Genomic DNA, 15,086 nt, shown 5'->3' on the forward strand with positions numbered 1-15,086 from the left:
ACTGTCGCATTTTCCTGGCTCGGGCTATTCAGCACCTGATTCTCAGAGCAAATAGGCGCTGTAGTCCGTCCAGGAAAAGCCCCCTGTCCCGATGTGCCCGTGCTTTCCCAGTATTCCACACCTGCCTGAGCTGGGGGCAGGTGCCCTCTCCAGATCCGTGGCCCAGGGCAGGAGCCCCCGAGGGGCCCTGGGGCTTGCGGTCTGCAGAGACTTCGCCGAGAAAGGGAAACCAGTGGCACCCACACGGTGTCTTCTGAGCCTACTTTTCCCTTTGAGCTACCACATTTTCTCCTGTCTTTTCAGTGTGCCAGTGTTGTTGGAACTTGAAGTTTCTCAAAATTAGTGCTGTGGGAAGTTAATTTGTTAAAATACTGGATGAAAATTATGTATTTTATGCAATTAGAATGGTGATCATCCCTTGTTAAGCATTTTCAATTGGGTAAACTAGTTATTTATATACTAATATATTTTGTAATAGTTTTTGTATTTAAGTGGAAGCTTAATTATTTTAACTAGGTATGGATGGCAGAACAGAAAATCTCATATGATAAGAAGAAACAAGAAGAATTAATGCAACAATATTTGAAAGAACAGGAATCCTACGATAACAGGTGAGAATTGGTTTAAGATTGCTCCCTTCTTCCTCCTGTCTTGTTTTCACAGTAGTGAAGGTGATATTGCTATGAGCAATTGAAGTACAGCTCCATTGACCATAGTAGTAGGAGAGGGCAGTGATTCATTAAGTGATGTCTGATTAGCAGAAGTCACAAGAACTTCTTTAGTGGTTTGTGCCTGCCTTCTGACTAATTTCAAAATATGCTACGTTCTCAGAACAGTCAGTAACCTTGAATAATACGTTTGTATCACACAGGAATCTGTTTTTCGTAGCTCTGGACGTACTACTTTTCAGCTGAGATTGAAATGTGTGATTTTTGTACACAATGGATCATGCAAAGTCATTGACTGCTCTCTCAGGTTTTTTGATACTCAGATTTTGTTACTCACATTAATTAATGAAAAAATGCTAGTTATCACAACAATTTCATACTGTTGTTTTTGGTTTTGTTTTTGTGAGTGTTACCAATGTGACTGTTTTGTGTGTAACACCCCAAACTGCCCTTTTTATTTAGGTTGCTTATGGGTGATGAGCGTGTGAAGAATGGTCTGAATTTCATGTATGAGGCCCCACCTGGAGCAAAGAAAGGTATTGCAGTTTCGTGATTGTGAGCAGATAGTACTGCAAAGCTGAAAACCTTCTGGAGAAACAAACATGATGTATTCAATTTTAAAATAACATGTTTATGGTGAGATAATGATAGGAGGTGTGAATTTTTAATTATTTCTGTGAGAATGTGCATAGATATATATATAGATATATAAATATGTATATATATATATACAGTATGTAATAATTTTGATCTCACAGACTTTAATTTCTTCAAAAGGAATGGTTGGGGTAGGGGTTTTTTTAAACAACAGTTCAATGTGAAGGGAAGACCAGATAAATCTCTTTCCAGGAAACAGCATAAACTATGTCCTCAACCAAGGATTCTTCTTTAGCCAATTATAAAGCCATCAGATGAGGAGGACTGGACCTTACCAGGGCAATGACTCAGACAACACAAACCTGTATTTTGGCCTGCTCTCCTTTACAGAAAGAGCAGGTTGCTTTTGTTTCAAAGTAACGCCCATAATTCAGCTTGATGCTTGTCAAACATAGGAAGTACCAGAGCAAGGAATTAATTATCAGAAGTTACAAAAATAATAAATGCTGAAATTCAGTAGTCAAAAGTGCTACCTGACCTGTGTTTGGTGAGTCTATGATTCTTCAGCGATGTCATAAATGGAAGTTTCTGAATACCTGGTGGACACTCATATCAATCACTTAATTTTAGCAAGATCTGAATGTAAGTGAAGAACTAAGAAAATGTATTTCCTCTGAGAGAAAACATGTTTCCTTTAAAATGCATCTTTCCCATTTGCATGAAATCACTTGGAAATGCTTGGATGGACTCATTCTTTGTAGACCAAGTTTTGCAATTATTTAACTTTAGAAGCTCTAATAGTAATCCCTTAAACTTAGAGGAAATGCAATTTCAAAGTAGCAATTATTGCTGAACTTTTTTTTAAATATCTTTAAAGTAAATATTGTTGCTGCTCTTGCAAAAAGTGAAGTTTTTATTTGTGTAAGAAATCAGGGTAGTTTTAGAAGGTGATTCTGGATTTACAGGATTTAAAGCTATATACTAGAGGCTGCTGATTTGTAAGTGCACTCTATATAAAGCTGCTTCCTGAGTATTTGCACTATTGATTAGTACAAACCATAACATGTTTTTTCTTTTGCTCGGAGGGGGAGGGAAACACCATCTGGATTTTACATATAAAATTAATGCATCATTTATTTTCTTTGCATGCTTCCTGAAAATTCAAAGAGGAAACAAAAGAGGTATTTCATTACATTATTTCTTTATGTTTTCTTCTTGCTTGCTTAAAATGTATTCTGAAAAACTTCAAACTTGCCATGTTCTCTGTTTTATAGCAAGAAGGAGAGACTGAATACAAATTTGAATGGCAAAAAGTTGCTCCTCGAGAAAAGTAAGATATCTGGATTTTTTCATATACTTTTCTTTTTGTCCCTTTTCCTCCCTGTTTTATTTTTGAGTAGGTCACTTGTGTGATCTTTTCATGTCCTGACACTTAATTAGGAAAATCTGTTAACCTGGAACTATTTCCTTGCTTAGCTTTATTTTCATTTGATTTTTACATCCATATTTGAACACACATTAAAAACAACATTTACAGGAATTATACCTCTGAAATGGGTGCACACTTATCAACAAAAGGTGACTTTGTATATATGATGTCTTTTCAAAAATAGTGGTGAATGGAATATTTGTTTTCTCTTGTGTTTGTGCACAGGTACGCTAAGGATGATATGAATATCAGAGATCAGCCCTTTGGCATCCAGGCAAGTCACACACATTTCATTCTGTGGGTGTCTGGGGTGTATTTCAAATGTTGTTATACAGAACTTTCACATGGGTTCTCTTAAATTTATCACCTCTTTTTCAGTGGCTTTAAAGGCTTCTCTTATGCCTAATGACACAGATTTCTGTAAAGGTTCAGCTACACTGGTGACTAAATGGTGTCAATTGGCTTTGTTGCCCTTAGGTGCGGAATGTGAGATGCATTAAATGCCACAAGTGGGGTCACATAAACACTGATCGAGAATGTCCCTTATTTGGCCTCTCTGGAATCAATGCAAGTTCAGTCTCCAGTGATGGTTCAGGTAGGCAGTGAATGACTTTTAAAGTTCTGGTTGGACATATATGGAGGGAGCTTATCATGTTTAATTTTAGAAGGTTTAAGTTTGTCATATTTCAGAGAGTTGATGAAATCTGGAAAACTGTGAATTCCAAATGTAGGATCCACAAGTTTGAGTTAGTTATTTCATATTGCAGGGACCTGATCTTCTAATTAGTAACTCATTTTAAAAAGATTCTGTATTGCTTTGATCCTATCCATGCCTAAAACTGAGAAGCTGCCATGAGACGTTAGATCAGAATGACAAAATTTGTGTCACCAAAAAAATGGATTGTCACAGACTGTCCCAGTTCAGATTTAAGCAAACTGCTTAGATAAGATAGAATATATCATTATATCTTTGTTAATCTCTTGGTAAAAGAGAGACACTTGTGGGCTTTTTTTTAATATGCAATTGTAGAAGTGGATAAGCAATTGAAACCTTGATTTCCAAATGTCTGGTTTCCCTTCATCCGACTTTTTTGCTTCTCGACCTACAATTTTCTTTCTTCTATTTGCTCTCCTGTTACTTGAAGTCACACAGCAGTTAGTGCTAGATTATGTTTGAAGAAGTGGATATTAGCATTCAAATTGAACATTATTTTTTTTACCTACAGTACATTTTTTTCTGTGAGTTAACCCAAGTTGTAATGCTTTTAAGTTTCTTAAAATTGGGGCATGCTAAGGAAACATCAGGTTGCATTGGTGACTTTTCATCCTTGCTGTGCTCTAAAGTCACCTGTTGTGTCTTGGGTTTTCTAGGGACACCAGTACATTGATTTGCACACACTCCATGGTTTCTGCTTTTCTTCTGTCTTCATTCAGATTATCTATTTTATGTAGCAGCTCTTAGTTTTGTTACATATTTAGGCTACCAACAAGCTTGTTTTTCAGATTTGAGTCGCACAGATACGTAGTTTCTTTAGGATGAGGCCTAGAAGAGTTGAGTTAAAGGAGATGGTGCCCCTTACTCTCCTGTCTTTTTAGGGATTGTCTGATGATTATGCCATTGTACTACTCAGCCTGTAGTTGACTTGCTCAGTTGGTTATAAAGTTAAATCACTTTCTTGCATGATTCTTATCTTAGAAAAAAAACGGTGCTTAGAGCATTTGTTGGTGGTAGAATTATATTGTGCTGCTCTTGCCCGTCAGAGATGCTTTTGTGCTACAGAACTGACTATCCACACCTCAGTTCAAATGATGTGGGTCAGTTTTGGGGGTGTTTGGTTGAAAAAGCAGAAATTTTTTGTTGTGCTTGCACAAACCTGAATATGCATTCCTTATTATTTGTTCCAGTGTAATACAGACACTCTGCAGTGTCAGTAGAAGAATAACTGCTTGTTTCAAACCTTGCTGAACTATCTATATAGGTGTAGGCCACGTTTGACTGCTGTGGGTGTATCCCACTTGAAGAGATGTCCCCCAGATGGCTTTTCAAACCATCTTTCTAAGCCTAAAGAGAGCATTTAGCATGTATAATGAATTTTGCATGAAGGAAAATGGTGTAAAAGTACTTAGATGTTCTCAGACTGTGGCAGTGCCCTCTCATTTTCAACTCTGGAACTTAGAAGACAGTGTGCTGTGCTGAGCTTAGACTCTTGTAGGCTGAGGAAGGATTTTTAGGGAGTAGGGGTGGGCGACAGATCAGGATTTGTATATATAATTTGTAAGAAGCTGTTCTTGAATTTGAATAGTCAGCTGTAATGATACTGCTGCTTTCTCTTTCTTTCAGGGAAACTGTGTAAGAACACTGTAGGTAAAGCTTAAAGTTCTTGATTAAATAGCAAATACAAGGCTTAGAGAAAGTGGTAATATTAATTACAATATCAAATAAAAGGTTGTCTGCTTTTTCTAGCCTCAGGAATACAAACCTTTCATCAACTTTTCTAAAACTTCATCTGATTTAATAACAAGTTAAGTTACACTCTTTAGATGACTTCTGGAAATACGTGTAAATGAAGCACTGCAGTTAAATGACAACACAAATTCTTGAATTCACTGCTTCTCTTAAGACTCATAATTCATCCACATGGTATGCTAAAGTGTATGCCACGTATTTTTTTAAAAGTATGAGGTCTTTTGTTGTTGTTGAAAGCCTGACAGTAGTGCTGTGCTGGCTGGGATGGGAGCAGTTGCTTTGCATTGCTGAGAGTTCAGCCCGGTTGTTACAGTGCTGCAGATCCACAGTTGGCTCTGCTGCCTCTCTTTCCACCTCCAAGAACCTTCTTCTGTTGTTCTCTGCAATACACCTCCTCAAGCTCTCTTTCTTGCTGCTTCTCTTTATCAGTAATTGCATTCACTCCTAAGCTGCTTTCTAGACTAAATTCCTGATTAATTTTTATTGCTTTGTAGTACTGCAAAAATGTCCATTGCCATACCGTTCTTTAGACTGGCTAGAACTCCAGAAAAAACTTTGGAAGGGACAGAGACTTTTAATGAGATCATCCTTTTATGACACTGGTCTGTGTTTTACGAACTGATGATATTAAAAAGTCCTTTGCACTTGAAACAAGTTGACTTGCACATTAATTGCTTCCCAAGCATCCACTCTTCCACATGTCACAAGTGTCTCCTCATGCTTAGAATGCTGGTAAAAACCATGGAAATAGTCCACAGTTTTCATTTTTTGTGGTTGTCAGCAACAGGAAAAAAAAAGTGCAAAACTGCTTGGCTTCTAAGGTAAGGTAGAGTTTGTTCAATTTTTGTGAAGCTGTTTGTTCATTTCTAAAATGTAGAGGTTAAAACATGTCTCTAAACAGAGCAGTGAATAGGGATTTCAAGGATAGGCAGGGATTACTGGTAGTATACAGCAAGTGTGGGATGTGTGCTAAATTTATTTGACTGGACTTTTTAATAACTCAGTGTGTGAAAATACATTTGCAATAAACTCTCAAAAAGTTGAAAAATGTTTGGCAAAATTATTAGAGCATATAGTACTTTCAAAGGTTAGGACGTATTGCCACATTTAGGAAGTATTGGTAAACTTCTTTCTAGCTGGTGTTTCAGGAACTTGAAATGTAAATATCGCCTCATAAATGAAAGGGCACAGCTAAGAAATACAGATATAATGAGGAAAAATTTAGTACAGTAGTCAATGTACAAGAATTCCAATTAGTTTATGAAATTGATTGTATTAGAAGGAGCAAATTTAAGTTCTAAATAACTAAACATTTTTTTTTAAGAGCAAATCTTTGGATTTTTTTAATACACTTTGGAAAGAGCTCTATTGCTTTGAAGTTAACTTACTTGGTAGTGCTTTATTTCTTCTGATTAATAATCATTTCATCCTAATAGAAGTCAATCTTACATCCTTTTCATGCAAATTGAGTGGAATAATTTTTTTTTTGGCAGTGCGTGGTAGTTACCCTAGCTAAATTTAGGTTAGAATTCTTCCAACTTTGCAAATACTCTGCCTTGCTGGAGCACACCATGCATCAGCACAGTGCTGGAAGGCTCTGGTCCATGTGCTGAATCTCTGCCCAGTCAGGCTGTGGGAGCATTGGGCTTCATGGTTCTGAATCTGGTGTGCTAAGGACACTGGCATCACTGATTTCTGCAGAAATAGGTTTTAACAAATGGTCTGGCTTCCCTGACAAAGATTTGTAGCAGGCCTTGATACAAGTTCAGTTTTTGTTTTGTTCTAATTTATTCCTGCTTCAGAAAGAGTTAAACAAAATGTCTTGTTTGGACTCATTATTTTATTCAGCATCAGAGGAAACATTTGACTGCAAATAAATGAAAGTGAAACTCATGTCTGATTTAGTTGACTTAGCTAAAGTTCCTGCTCTGTTTCTCCATAGGGATAAAGATGAATTATTAACTGAGATTTCCCCCCCCCCATCATGTCCAATATAGGCTTTTTCTTTCCCATAAATCCTATAAGCTGTGATTCTGTAATTTCAGCAGAAGAATAGCTGTCTTGTAATGTGATGTGAAGACTACATTGTAATGTTCCTCTTGACACACAAAACTGGTTGGCAATTGCTGTGTCGGATTTGGTGTTGAATATTTTGTGTGCAAAGACCAGTCACAGCCTTCATTTTCCTCCAGTGAAAGCGCTGCAGGGCAGAGGATGTCTGTGCCACAGAACTGTCTTCTGCTGTCTTTCAAGGTCTGACATACATTGCAGTGCTTCAGCAAACAAAAATAGGTACAATCAACCTACAATCAAACCTTAACTTGGGCATGGTGGCTTGGTTTTTTTGCTTCTGGGACCATTTTACTAATCTAGCTGGTAATTCATACAAAAAAATAATAATCTTACCATTAAAAAGCACCTATTGAATAATATCTCACCAGTGACTGGAGATTATTTTTTCAATAAGGCAATTTCAGTGGATGTGGTTATCATGGGATAATCACACCCCTGGGGTACAGCCTTGTCTGTAATCTCCCAGGAGTGTAATTATTGCATGATAACTGCACCCCCTGGTGTTGCATTATTTCTATTATGAAATTCTTAGTTTTAGATATAAAGTAACTTTGATCACTGAAAACTGCAAAGTAGTGTTCCAATGTTCCAGCTGTGAGGCTTGCAGAGACCAACTTAGAAGATTTGCTTCTCCTTTACAAAGGTAAATTAGGCAATCAAAATGCTTCTTTGGGCTAAACTGATTTACAGAGTGTTATACTGATAAAATCCTAACTTCCAAAGTTCATTCCAGATGAAAATACCAGTTGTGCTTCTGACTTTACGTGCCACTGTGTATATATGCATGAAGAAAATACAGAATGCATACCAGCAAAAAAACCAGCACTCAAAGCAAAAAAAAAAAAGCACTCAAAAAAATCACTCACTAGCATCTCAAAGTTTGCCTGCTTTTAGAATCCTTTCTTCTCATTAACCAGGAGCATCTGTTGGGGCTTGTGAGGTTTTTTTGTGAATCCTGAAAAGCCATTAACTTGATTGGAACAGAGATCATTAGGTGTCCTGTGCAAAGTGTTTTGAAATAATACTGTTATTTCACTTCAAAATTGCCTGTGACTTTCTTGGTCAGGTGAAGTTAAGACAAACTGAATTTTTTTTTCCTTTCCCTTCTTTCCTGCAAACAATCTATCCTGTTCAATGATGGTTTGGGCAGATGAGGGGAAGGATTACTGAAAAGCTATGAAAGCTTGAATGCTTACAACTTTTATTATATGGTTTTTAGAACAAAGAACCCAGTATCTGTTCCTTTTTTATGAAGAAGGGTATACTGTCTTAGGAAGTGAGGCTAGTGTCTCCAATTGTATGAACAGCATAGTTAGAAGTGGGATGGTAAGGTTAAAAGATGTTCTTGCACTCTTGGCCTATGAAAGCTAAGCCTGGAGAGTGCTGGGCATCCTCCTCTGCTGTGGACTGCTTTGCATTTTTTACAGCTGTCTGGCTCCATATGTGAGCCATGCTGTGGAATTGCTAAGGAAAAATTACTGTAAAGTGCTTGCCTTCTGGAAAATTCAGGCAAATTCAGGTAAAATTCTAATGGAGCAATGTGTATGTGTATCTAGTGTCTTATGGTCTACCAAGATAAAGCCACTGCAGGTATAGCTGTGCAGGTGCAGCCTTCTACAGGCTGTTACCCAGCTCTGGGGTTTGCACCCTCTCTTTTCATCTCCTGAGTGCCCCTAAACTGACTGTGGACATTGTTCCCATCTGTCTGTGACTTAGTGTGCTCCACTGATCGTAAGCCTTTAGGTGAAATACCTTTCCAGAGTAATCATTGAAATTACCAGTCAGGTGGAGACAGCAAAAAATGAAATCTGTGTTTATGTTGCATTATGTCTGCATCTCACTGCCGTTTCCCAGTGACAAATACGGTACCTTTTTTCCCAACAGAGAAAAGTCTGCATTGTATTGGGAATGCAGGAATTTTTTAAATGTCCTTTTGAATTTATCATAACCAAGAAAAGGTATTTGAATATATTAACTGTGAATATTTGTATAAATGGTCATCTGTAGAAACGTACAGTGTGTGAAACCTTCCTTTATGATCTGCAGCTGAGACCTTTGATTGTGAACAGTAGGAACCTTAACTAAATCTTCACATAGTTTAAGAACTGTCACATTTTAGAATAATCCTCCATTTATGTTTCAAAAGCCTTGGTATTTGTTGTGAATGCATAAAATACAGATTCTATTAGAAATCTTGTGCTTAGCATTTAAGCGATAAATATAGATTCCAGTAGCAGTTTGATAATGTTAAATGGCTTTTACTACTCCAAAAAAGTAAAAAGGAAACTCAGGTTTCTCTGAAATACCATATCACAAAAGCATGGCAAATTACACCGAAATTCTGTGCTGAAGTGTTAAATACAGTTAAACTGCAGGCCCTCTGAAGAAGAGCTAATTAAAAGCCAGGGGTTTTAGTCATTGGTTTCTCTCAATGCCAACTGCAGCAGTTGCTTTGAAGTGTAAATATGGTCTGAATGCACTCATCTCTGAAATAGATGAAAAAATTATCAGTAAAAGATGATTGATTCTGAATTAGTGGAGGCAGCATGAACTTACTGTGTGTCATGATCACATAATTTTGATTATAGTTCTTTGTCCTGTAGATAAAATAAGTGCCTACTCTCATCTCTATCACAACCTCAGTAAAAGTTCACAGACTATGGCGTGTGATTAAGCTCAGTCTGTAATTTTTTTCCATTTTTGCTCAATTTCCATATTAACAAAAGCCATAGAAAACTTGGTGGACAGCACAAGAAAGTATATGGATGTATTGACACAACTGTCTATTCTAATTTTAAAGTTAATTTCTCTTTTAAAGCAAAACCTAAAAACAATTGTATCATATGTTATGTCTTTGCTACTACCCAAAAAAGGTAGCATTCTGCATTCAGAGTATATTTATCCTTTATTTGGGTGTGTGCTAGACTGAAACCCACCATCAGAATATTTTCCAAAACCTAGTTAATTCAAAAGAGGTGTTTTTGTACTCTGCAGGTATTTATTTATCTACTTTTCCACAGCAAAACATGGCTTTAGTACCACTGATGTGTAGAAAACCATAAATAAATTTCAGTTTGGAGGAGTTATGGCCTCACATGGTCCAGGCTGTCTAGGAGAAAGGATGGTGACAGCATGCTTTAGGCCTACTTTGCTAACAAAAAATGTGTAGCAATAAAAGAGAAGCTTTGAGAGTATCTTGTCCTTGATTTATAAATTAAGTTTTAAGCATGGTAGCATGGAGTTTACTGACTGTGACATATACTGGCAAATTGACAGCAGATACACAAGTGTGCCATGTTTACATTTTCATGTCAATTACCTCTCTTACAAGTCAGAAGTGTGATGGTGGTGTGATGGTACTGATGTTTTTAGATTCAAATGATCACATTTGTAAACTAAAAGATATCCCATGCCAGAACACATTTTCAGAAAGGGAGAAAAGCTTGTTCTAAAAGCCATATTCTAAATACTCTTTTGATGATATGCAAAATGAGCAGTGGTTAAAATAAAGGTAAATAGTTGCAATTAAAATGACACCAAGAAGGACCTACTTTTTCCAGTATTTTCTACCATTTTCCAGTAACTTTTTTATAGTGTACTTTGTTTAATAGTGTACTCTATTTAATTTTGTAACAATAAATAGGATACAAAACAAAACATACATACAACTTTAAATATCATATATTTCTGTAACTGCAGCCACAATGTAAGTACAACTGCTTACTGTCATCTCCCCTGCCAAAGATTACAGTGTTATTGTTTCTTGTGTCTTTGCTTTCCATTTATATTGCACTATAAAAATCCATTTAAAACTTGACTGATTGTAAAGAATAATTCAGTTTGCTTATCTGCACTGGTGACAGTAGTGAAAGCTTTTATCAGTAAATTGGGCAAATACTGTCAAGACTCTGCATCATGGGTAGGTGGAAGTAAAACTGCTATTTTTTGTGATACTGGCAAACATAACTTGATGGTCTGTCCTCACTGCCACTGAAGCTATTGCAGAAAATGTGCTGTTTAATCACAGTGGTCATGACAAAGTGTTTTAGCATACTGCTCCCTCATATTGAATAATTAGAAAAAATGTGCTTTGCAGGTTGTAATGGAGGCCTGCTAGATGGTGTGTTACAGCTGGCATTGCTCTCCTAAGGGTGCCCGTGCTTCCTAGAGAAAGCATTCTGAAAACAAGAGTCTTACATGCCCTCTGCATTTGTAGCATCAAGAGAAATACAGACAGCAGAAAATTTATTGCAGCTATAGGTTTCTCTGGTTTCTGGGACAGGTGTGGGGCAGGAAGAGCTTGCTGTAAGGCAGGCACTTAAGTAATTGAAATCCAGAACTGTATTCCCTTCCTGATGGCTTAACAGAAGCAGATCTGATTCTGTTAATTCATGTCAGTTGTGTGATGAGAAATTGGGAGTGCTCCTTGTTCTAAATAAGCAAATTTACAATATGTTCTGGAAATCCTAATATGATATTCTTCTGCAATCCAGTGTAATTGATGCTCATATATGCCTGAGGAAAAAAACTAGTTACATCTCTTTTGTTTATGTAATTTTACAGGTATTATAAAGATGCACCGAAAGCTGTCAAGCTTAAGTTGTACTCGGGTAGTGCTTTGTGAAGACTCAGATCTTCACACTTCATTGCATGTTTTGAGTTTCTAGATTTTGTGCCCCAACTCCTTGAGTCAGCTGAGCTATCTAAATTGTATCCTTAAATAGTATCTTGAACAGAAGATAACAGAGAGAATTAGAATTAGTATAGCAAGAATTTCTGTGGAAAGTAAGAAGCAGGAAGACACTGTAACCTCTTTGCGTGACAACACTGTTTCTTGAGAATTGCAGTAGCCAACAAAACCCTTTAAAAATCTATGACTATTTAAGGATGGAGACTTTTTTGTGCAAGCCCTTGTATAATGTTAAGTACTTGTAACTACAGAAAATATAAGAAGTTGTCAGTTGTCTTAATGCATAAAAATAAATGTCACCTTCACAAGCAGTTAATCATGCTATATGACAAGATTTTCCAAGACTATGAATTAGTTCTAAAGCAGGTAAATGGTTTAGTTTTAGGTGAGTAGCATCTGGGAAAGTTTTAAAGATTTTTTTTTTCCTTTTCTTTCTTTTTCCTATCAAAATGCAAATTTCAGAAAATAACCTTAACAGTCATATTCAAAAATAGCAAGGTACTGTATTTGACTTGTTTCAGGAAGAATAAGAAACAGATGATGAAACATTGTAACTTTGAACTTATTTTTAGTTTGCTGATGAAAGAATGCTGAGGGACTAGTTGTCAGAAGTTGTAGCAATCAGCTATTTTTATAGGATGCCGGTATCTAAAGTTCTGCCAGCTGATGGTATAATATCTCAGGATGTTTTCACCTGCATGAGGTCACAGAAGTGGCTTCTTCACAAGTCTGTAAGGAGGACAGTTTATATGAGGAGTTTGATTTTCATAACACATAAAGGATTTTTGTGCCTGATGTAGGAGTGAGTCTTTGCAAGTGATGGGTGCTGTTCAAGAATAATAAGCTATCATCATAGCCAAAGATTTTAGCCAACTGAGAGCCTCTCAGCTCAGTCCTACCATCTGTTTTACTGTTAATGACTCAGCAGGAGCATAGGGCTGCCAGGTGTACCCAGTGCTGCTTTCTCTGACAGTCATGGAGGGTGAAGACACAACTGTGGTCATAAGCCAAAGGCAGGCTGAAAAGATTTACCACTTTGGGTTACCAGGCAACCTGCTGGCATCAAGGTTTAAGCTTTAACCGCTTAATAGGGAAGCCAAGGACACTTAGGAGAAGTTGCTTTTTTCTGTTAAGTGAGTTCAGTTTTTAGGGTTTCTTTTACAGACTTTGTCTCTCCCATTTACATTAGCTAGGAGAAATCCCCTATTACATTTTATAATGTGGAAATGAGAATGTGATTGTTTACTCACAGATTTAGGCATCTTTTAGAACTCTGTGGAAAAGCATCTCAAAAGGAAGTATGTTACATACCTCAATGCTGTCACATAAAATAGCTGTGCTCAGGAGTCCTGAGAGACCTCAACCTGTCACTGATATTTCAAAGAAAATCAGATCTGCTTATCAACATCATTAAAATATAAATCAAAAGCAGTCGGTTGAGGTGTGGATGGGAAAAGAAAGTCACCAAGCATTTAATTCCTTTGATTCCAAGCAAAGGAGCTTAATTATGAGAATTAACATTTTCTTGATTCTTGTTCTGTTGCAGGAAGTAGGCAGTAATAGAGGTTTGCAGTTAAGCTGTGCAGTCGTTGTCAAATATGTCTTAATTGAACTTATCAGGCTGGACTTGTAACCAGGTAGAAAAGAGTCTCTTTGCACTTCCCAGATCAGAGATTCTTTTCTCCCTACTGTGTCTCTACAGATGTCTTGCTGTCATTGGGCAGCAGAACTGAGAAGCTCAGTGGCATCATTGTTTTAAAAAAGTGTAAGCAGGTTAATCTGTTTCATCCTCTCAGAAATGTTAATGTTTTTTAAACTGCAAAGATGCCATACTGCAAGGAAGCATCTTCTATAATCAACCACTCTGGACAGCTGCCCATGGCATGCCTGGCTGGGGTCTCCACACACAAGAGTTGTGAAATAGGATTGTGTTTTGACTCTACTTCCATTTATGGGTTGGTTTATTTTCTGAATCTCATTTCCTAGTGTTTTCTAAAACCTTTAGTTATAGTAAAAATAACATACTTAATAAAGCATCTTGGAGATTTTTGCATCTCCTCACAAGCTTGGCTGAACCTAAATGACTGTTTCCCTCACAGTTGTAGGGGTACCAAAACAGGAATAATTTATTTCATAAAAAACTTTAGGCTCAAGTTTCTGTGGGTGCATTTGATGCAGCTTGTATACATCCACAAAACAGGAATAACAGTAGTTTGGTAACTGTCCTTATTATCCTTATCATGATAATATTGGGTTGCAACTAAAATACTGTAGGTGGAGCTATGAATTTCTCATTGATGTCATTAACATACAAGGAAACAGATGCACAAAAATTAGCAATGTTGGGCATTCATTAGATGCTTTTTCATAAAAAACAAGTAATTATTTTGCTTGCCTCTTGCCAGTGCTATGCACAAAGAATGCCAAAAAGGTTTGTTTCTGGAAAATAATTTTGAATTGTTGTTTTGACTGCCAGTGTGCCTTCATGTCTCTCTGGTCTCAATCCTGACCATAGTCCTCATAGGGACCCACAAAGTTAGGACTTCTGTCTTGGTTCTTTGGCAAGTCTGCTGTGTAGATTTGGACAAGTTGCATTTCTCTATTGGTCTAATCACACTAATGAGAACAGTTAGGTACTGGATACACACCAAAATGTGTACAATGCTGAAACACTGAAGAGGAATACCTAACAAGTTAGTTAAGTTACTTCTGTAGGCAGTGACTCTTTGAGTAGTAGGGAGGAACTGCCTTTGAATAATGGAGGTATTCTAGGCTTGAATTGGTCAAGTGTTTTGGTTTCTTTGGTGTGGAGAAATCTTTCATGACTCTGTGCTTTGTCTCCACTTGGCTTCCTCATACAGGGTTTTTGACTGAATTGTATGGCTGTTTTATATGGACTTTTCAAATCAAGGCCTCTTCTGGTGCCAAATTCTGTCAGTAGGTGTCTGTCTAATATTAGTTTCTGTTCCAGCCAGAGTGGATTTCAACAAGCACACCAAGGTGTGAAATTTGAAATATGCCAAAATGTAGACACTGGGGCCTATACACCTTCATTAGTCGTGAGCTTACAATTACACTATAACACATAAAAATAAAAAGTACTTTGTGTAGAGTACAGAGGGGATGGGAAATAACCCCCTACTTAAGAAAAATGTAAACTCC

General features: G+C 37.0%; 1 protein-coding gene across 7 annotated transcripts in view; it reads left to right on the forward strand.

Annotated features, from left to right (window-relative positions):
• The window catches only part of CIRSR (corepressor of RBPJ and splicing regulator), a 57,690-nt gene that overhangs the window by 409 nt on the left and 42,195 nt on the right, over positions 1-15,086 (forward strand). For all 7 annotated transcript variants that reach the window (XM_074548467.1, XM_074548466.1, XM_074548468.1 and 4 more), the window contains exons 2-7: positions 517-611; positions 1,131-1,204; positions 2,433-2,446; positions 2,540-2,595; positions 2,920-2,968; positions 3,172-3,289. In XM_074548467.1, the coding sequence (XP_074404568.1) occupies positions 517-611; positions 1,131-1,204; positions 2,433-2,446; positions 2,540-2,595; positions 2,920-2,968; positions 3,172-3,289 (406 nt within the window). The remainder of the gene's footprint in view (positions 1-516; positions 612-1,130; positions 1,205-2,432; positions 2,447-2,539; positions 2,596-2,919; positions 2,969-3,171; positions 3,290-15,086) is intronic.

Source organism: Zonotrichia albicollis, chromosome 10 (assembly GCF_047830755.1).
Source record: "Zonotrichia albicollis isolate bZonAlb1 chromosome 10, bZonAlb1.hap1, whole genome shotgun sequence".
Taxonomy (NCBI): Eukaryota; Metazoa; Chordata; class Aves; order Passeriformes; family Passerellidae; genus Zonotrichia; species Zonotrichia albicollis.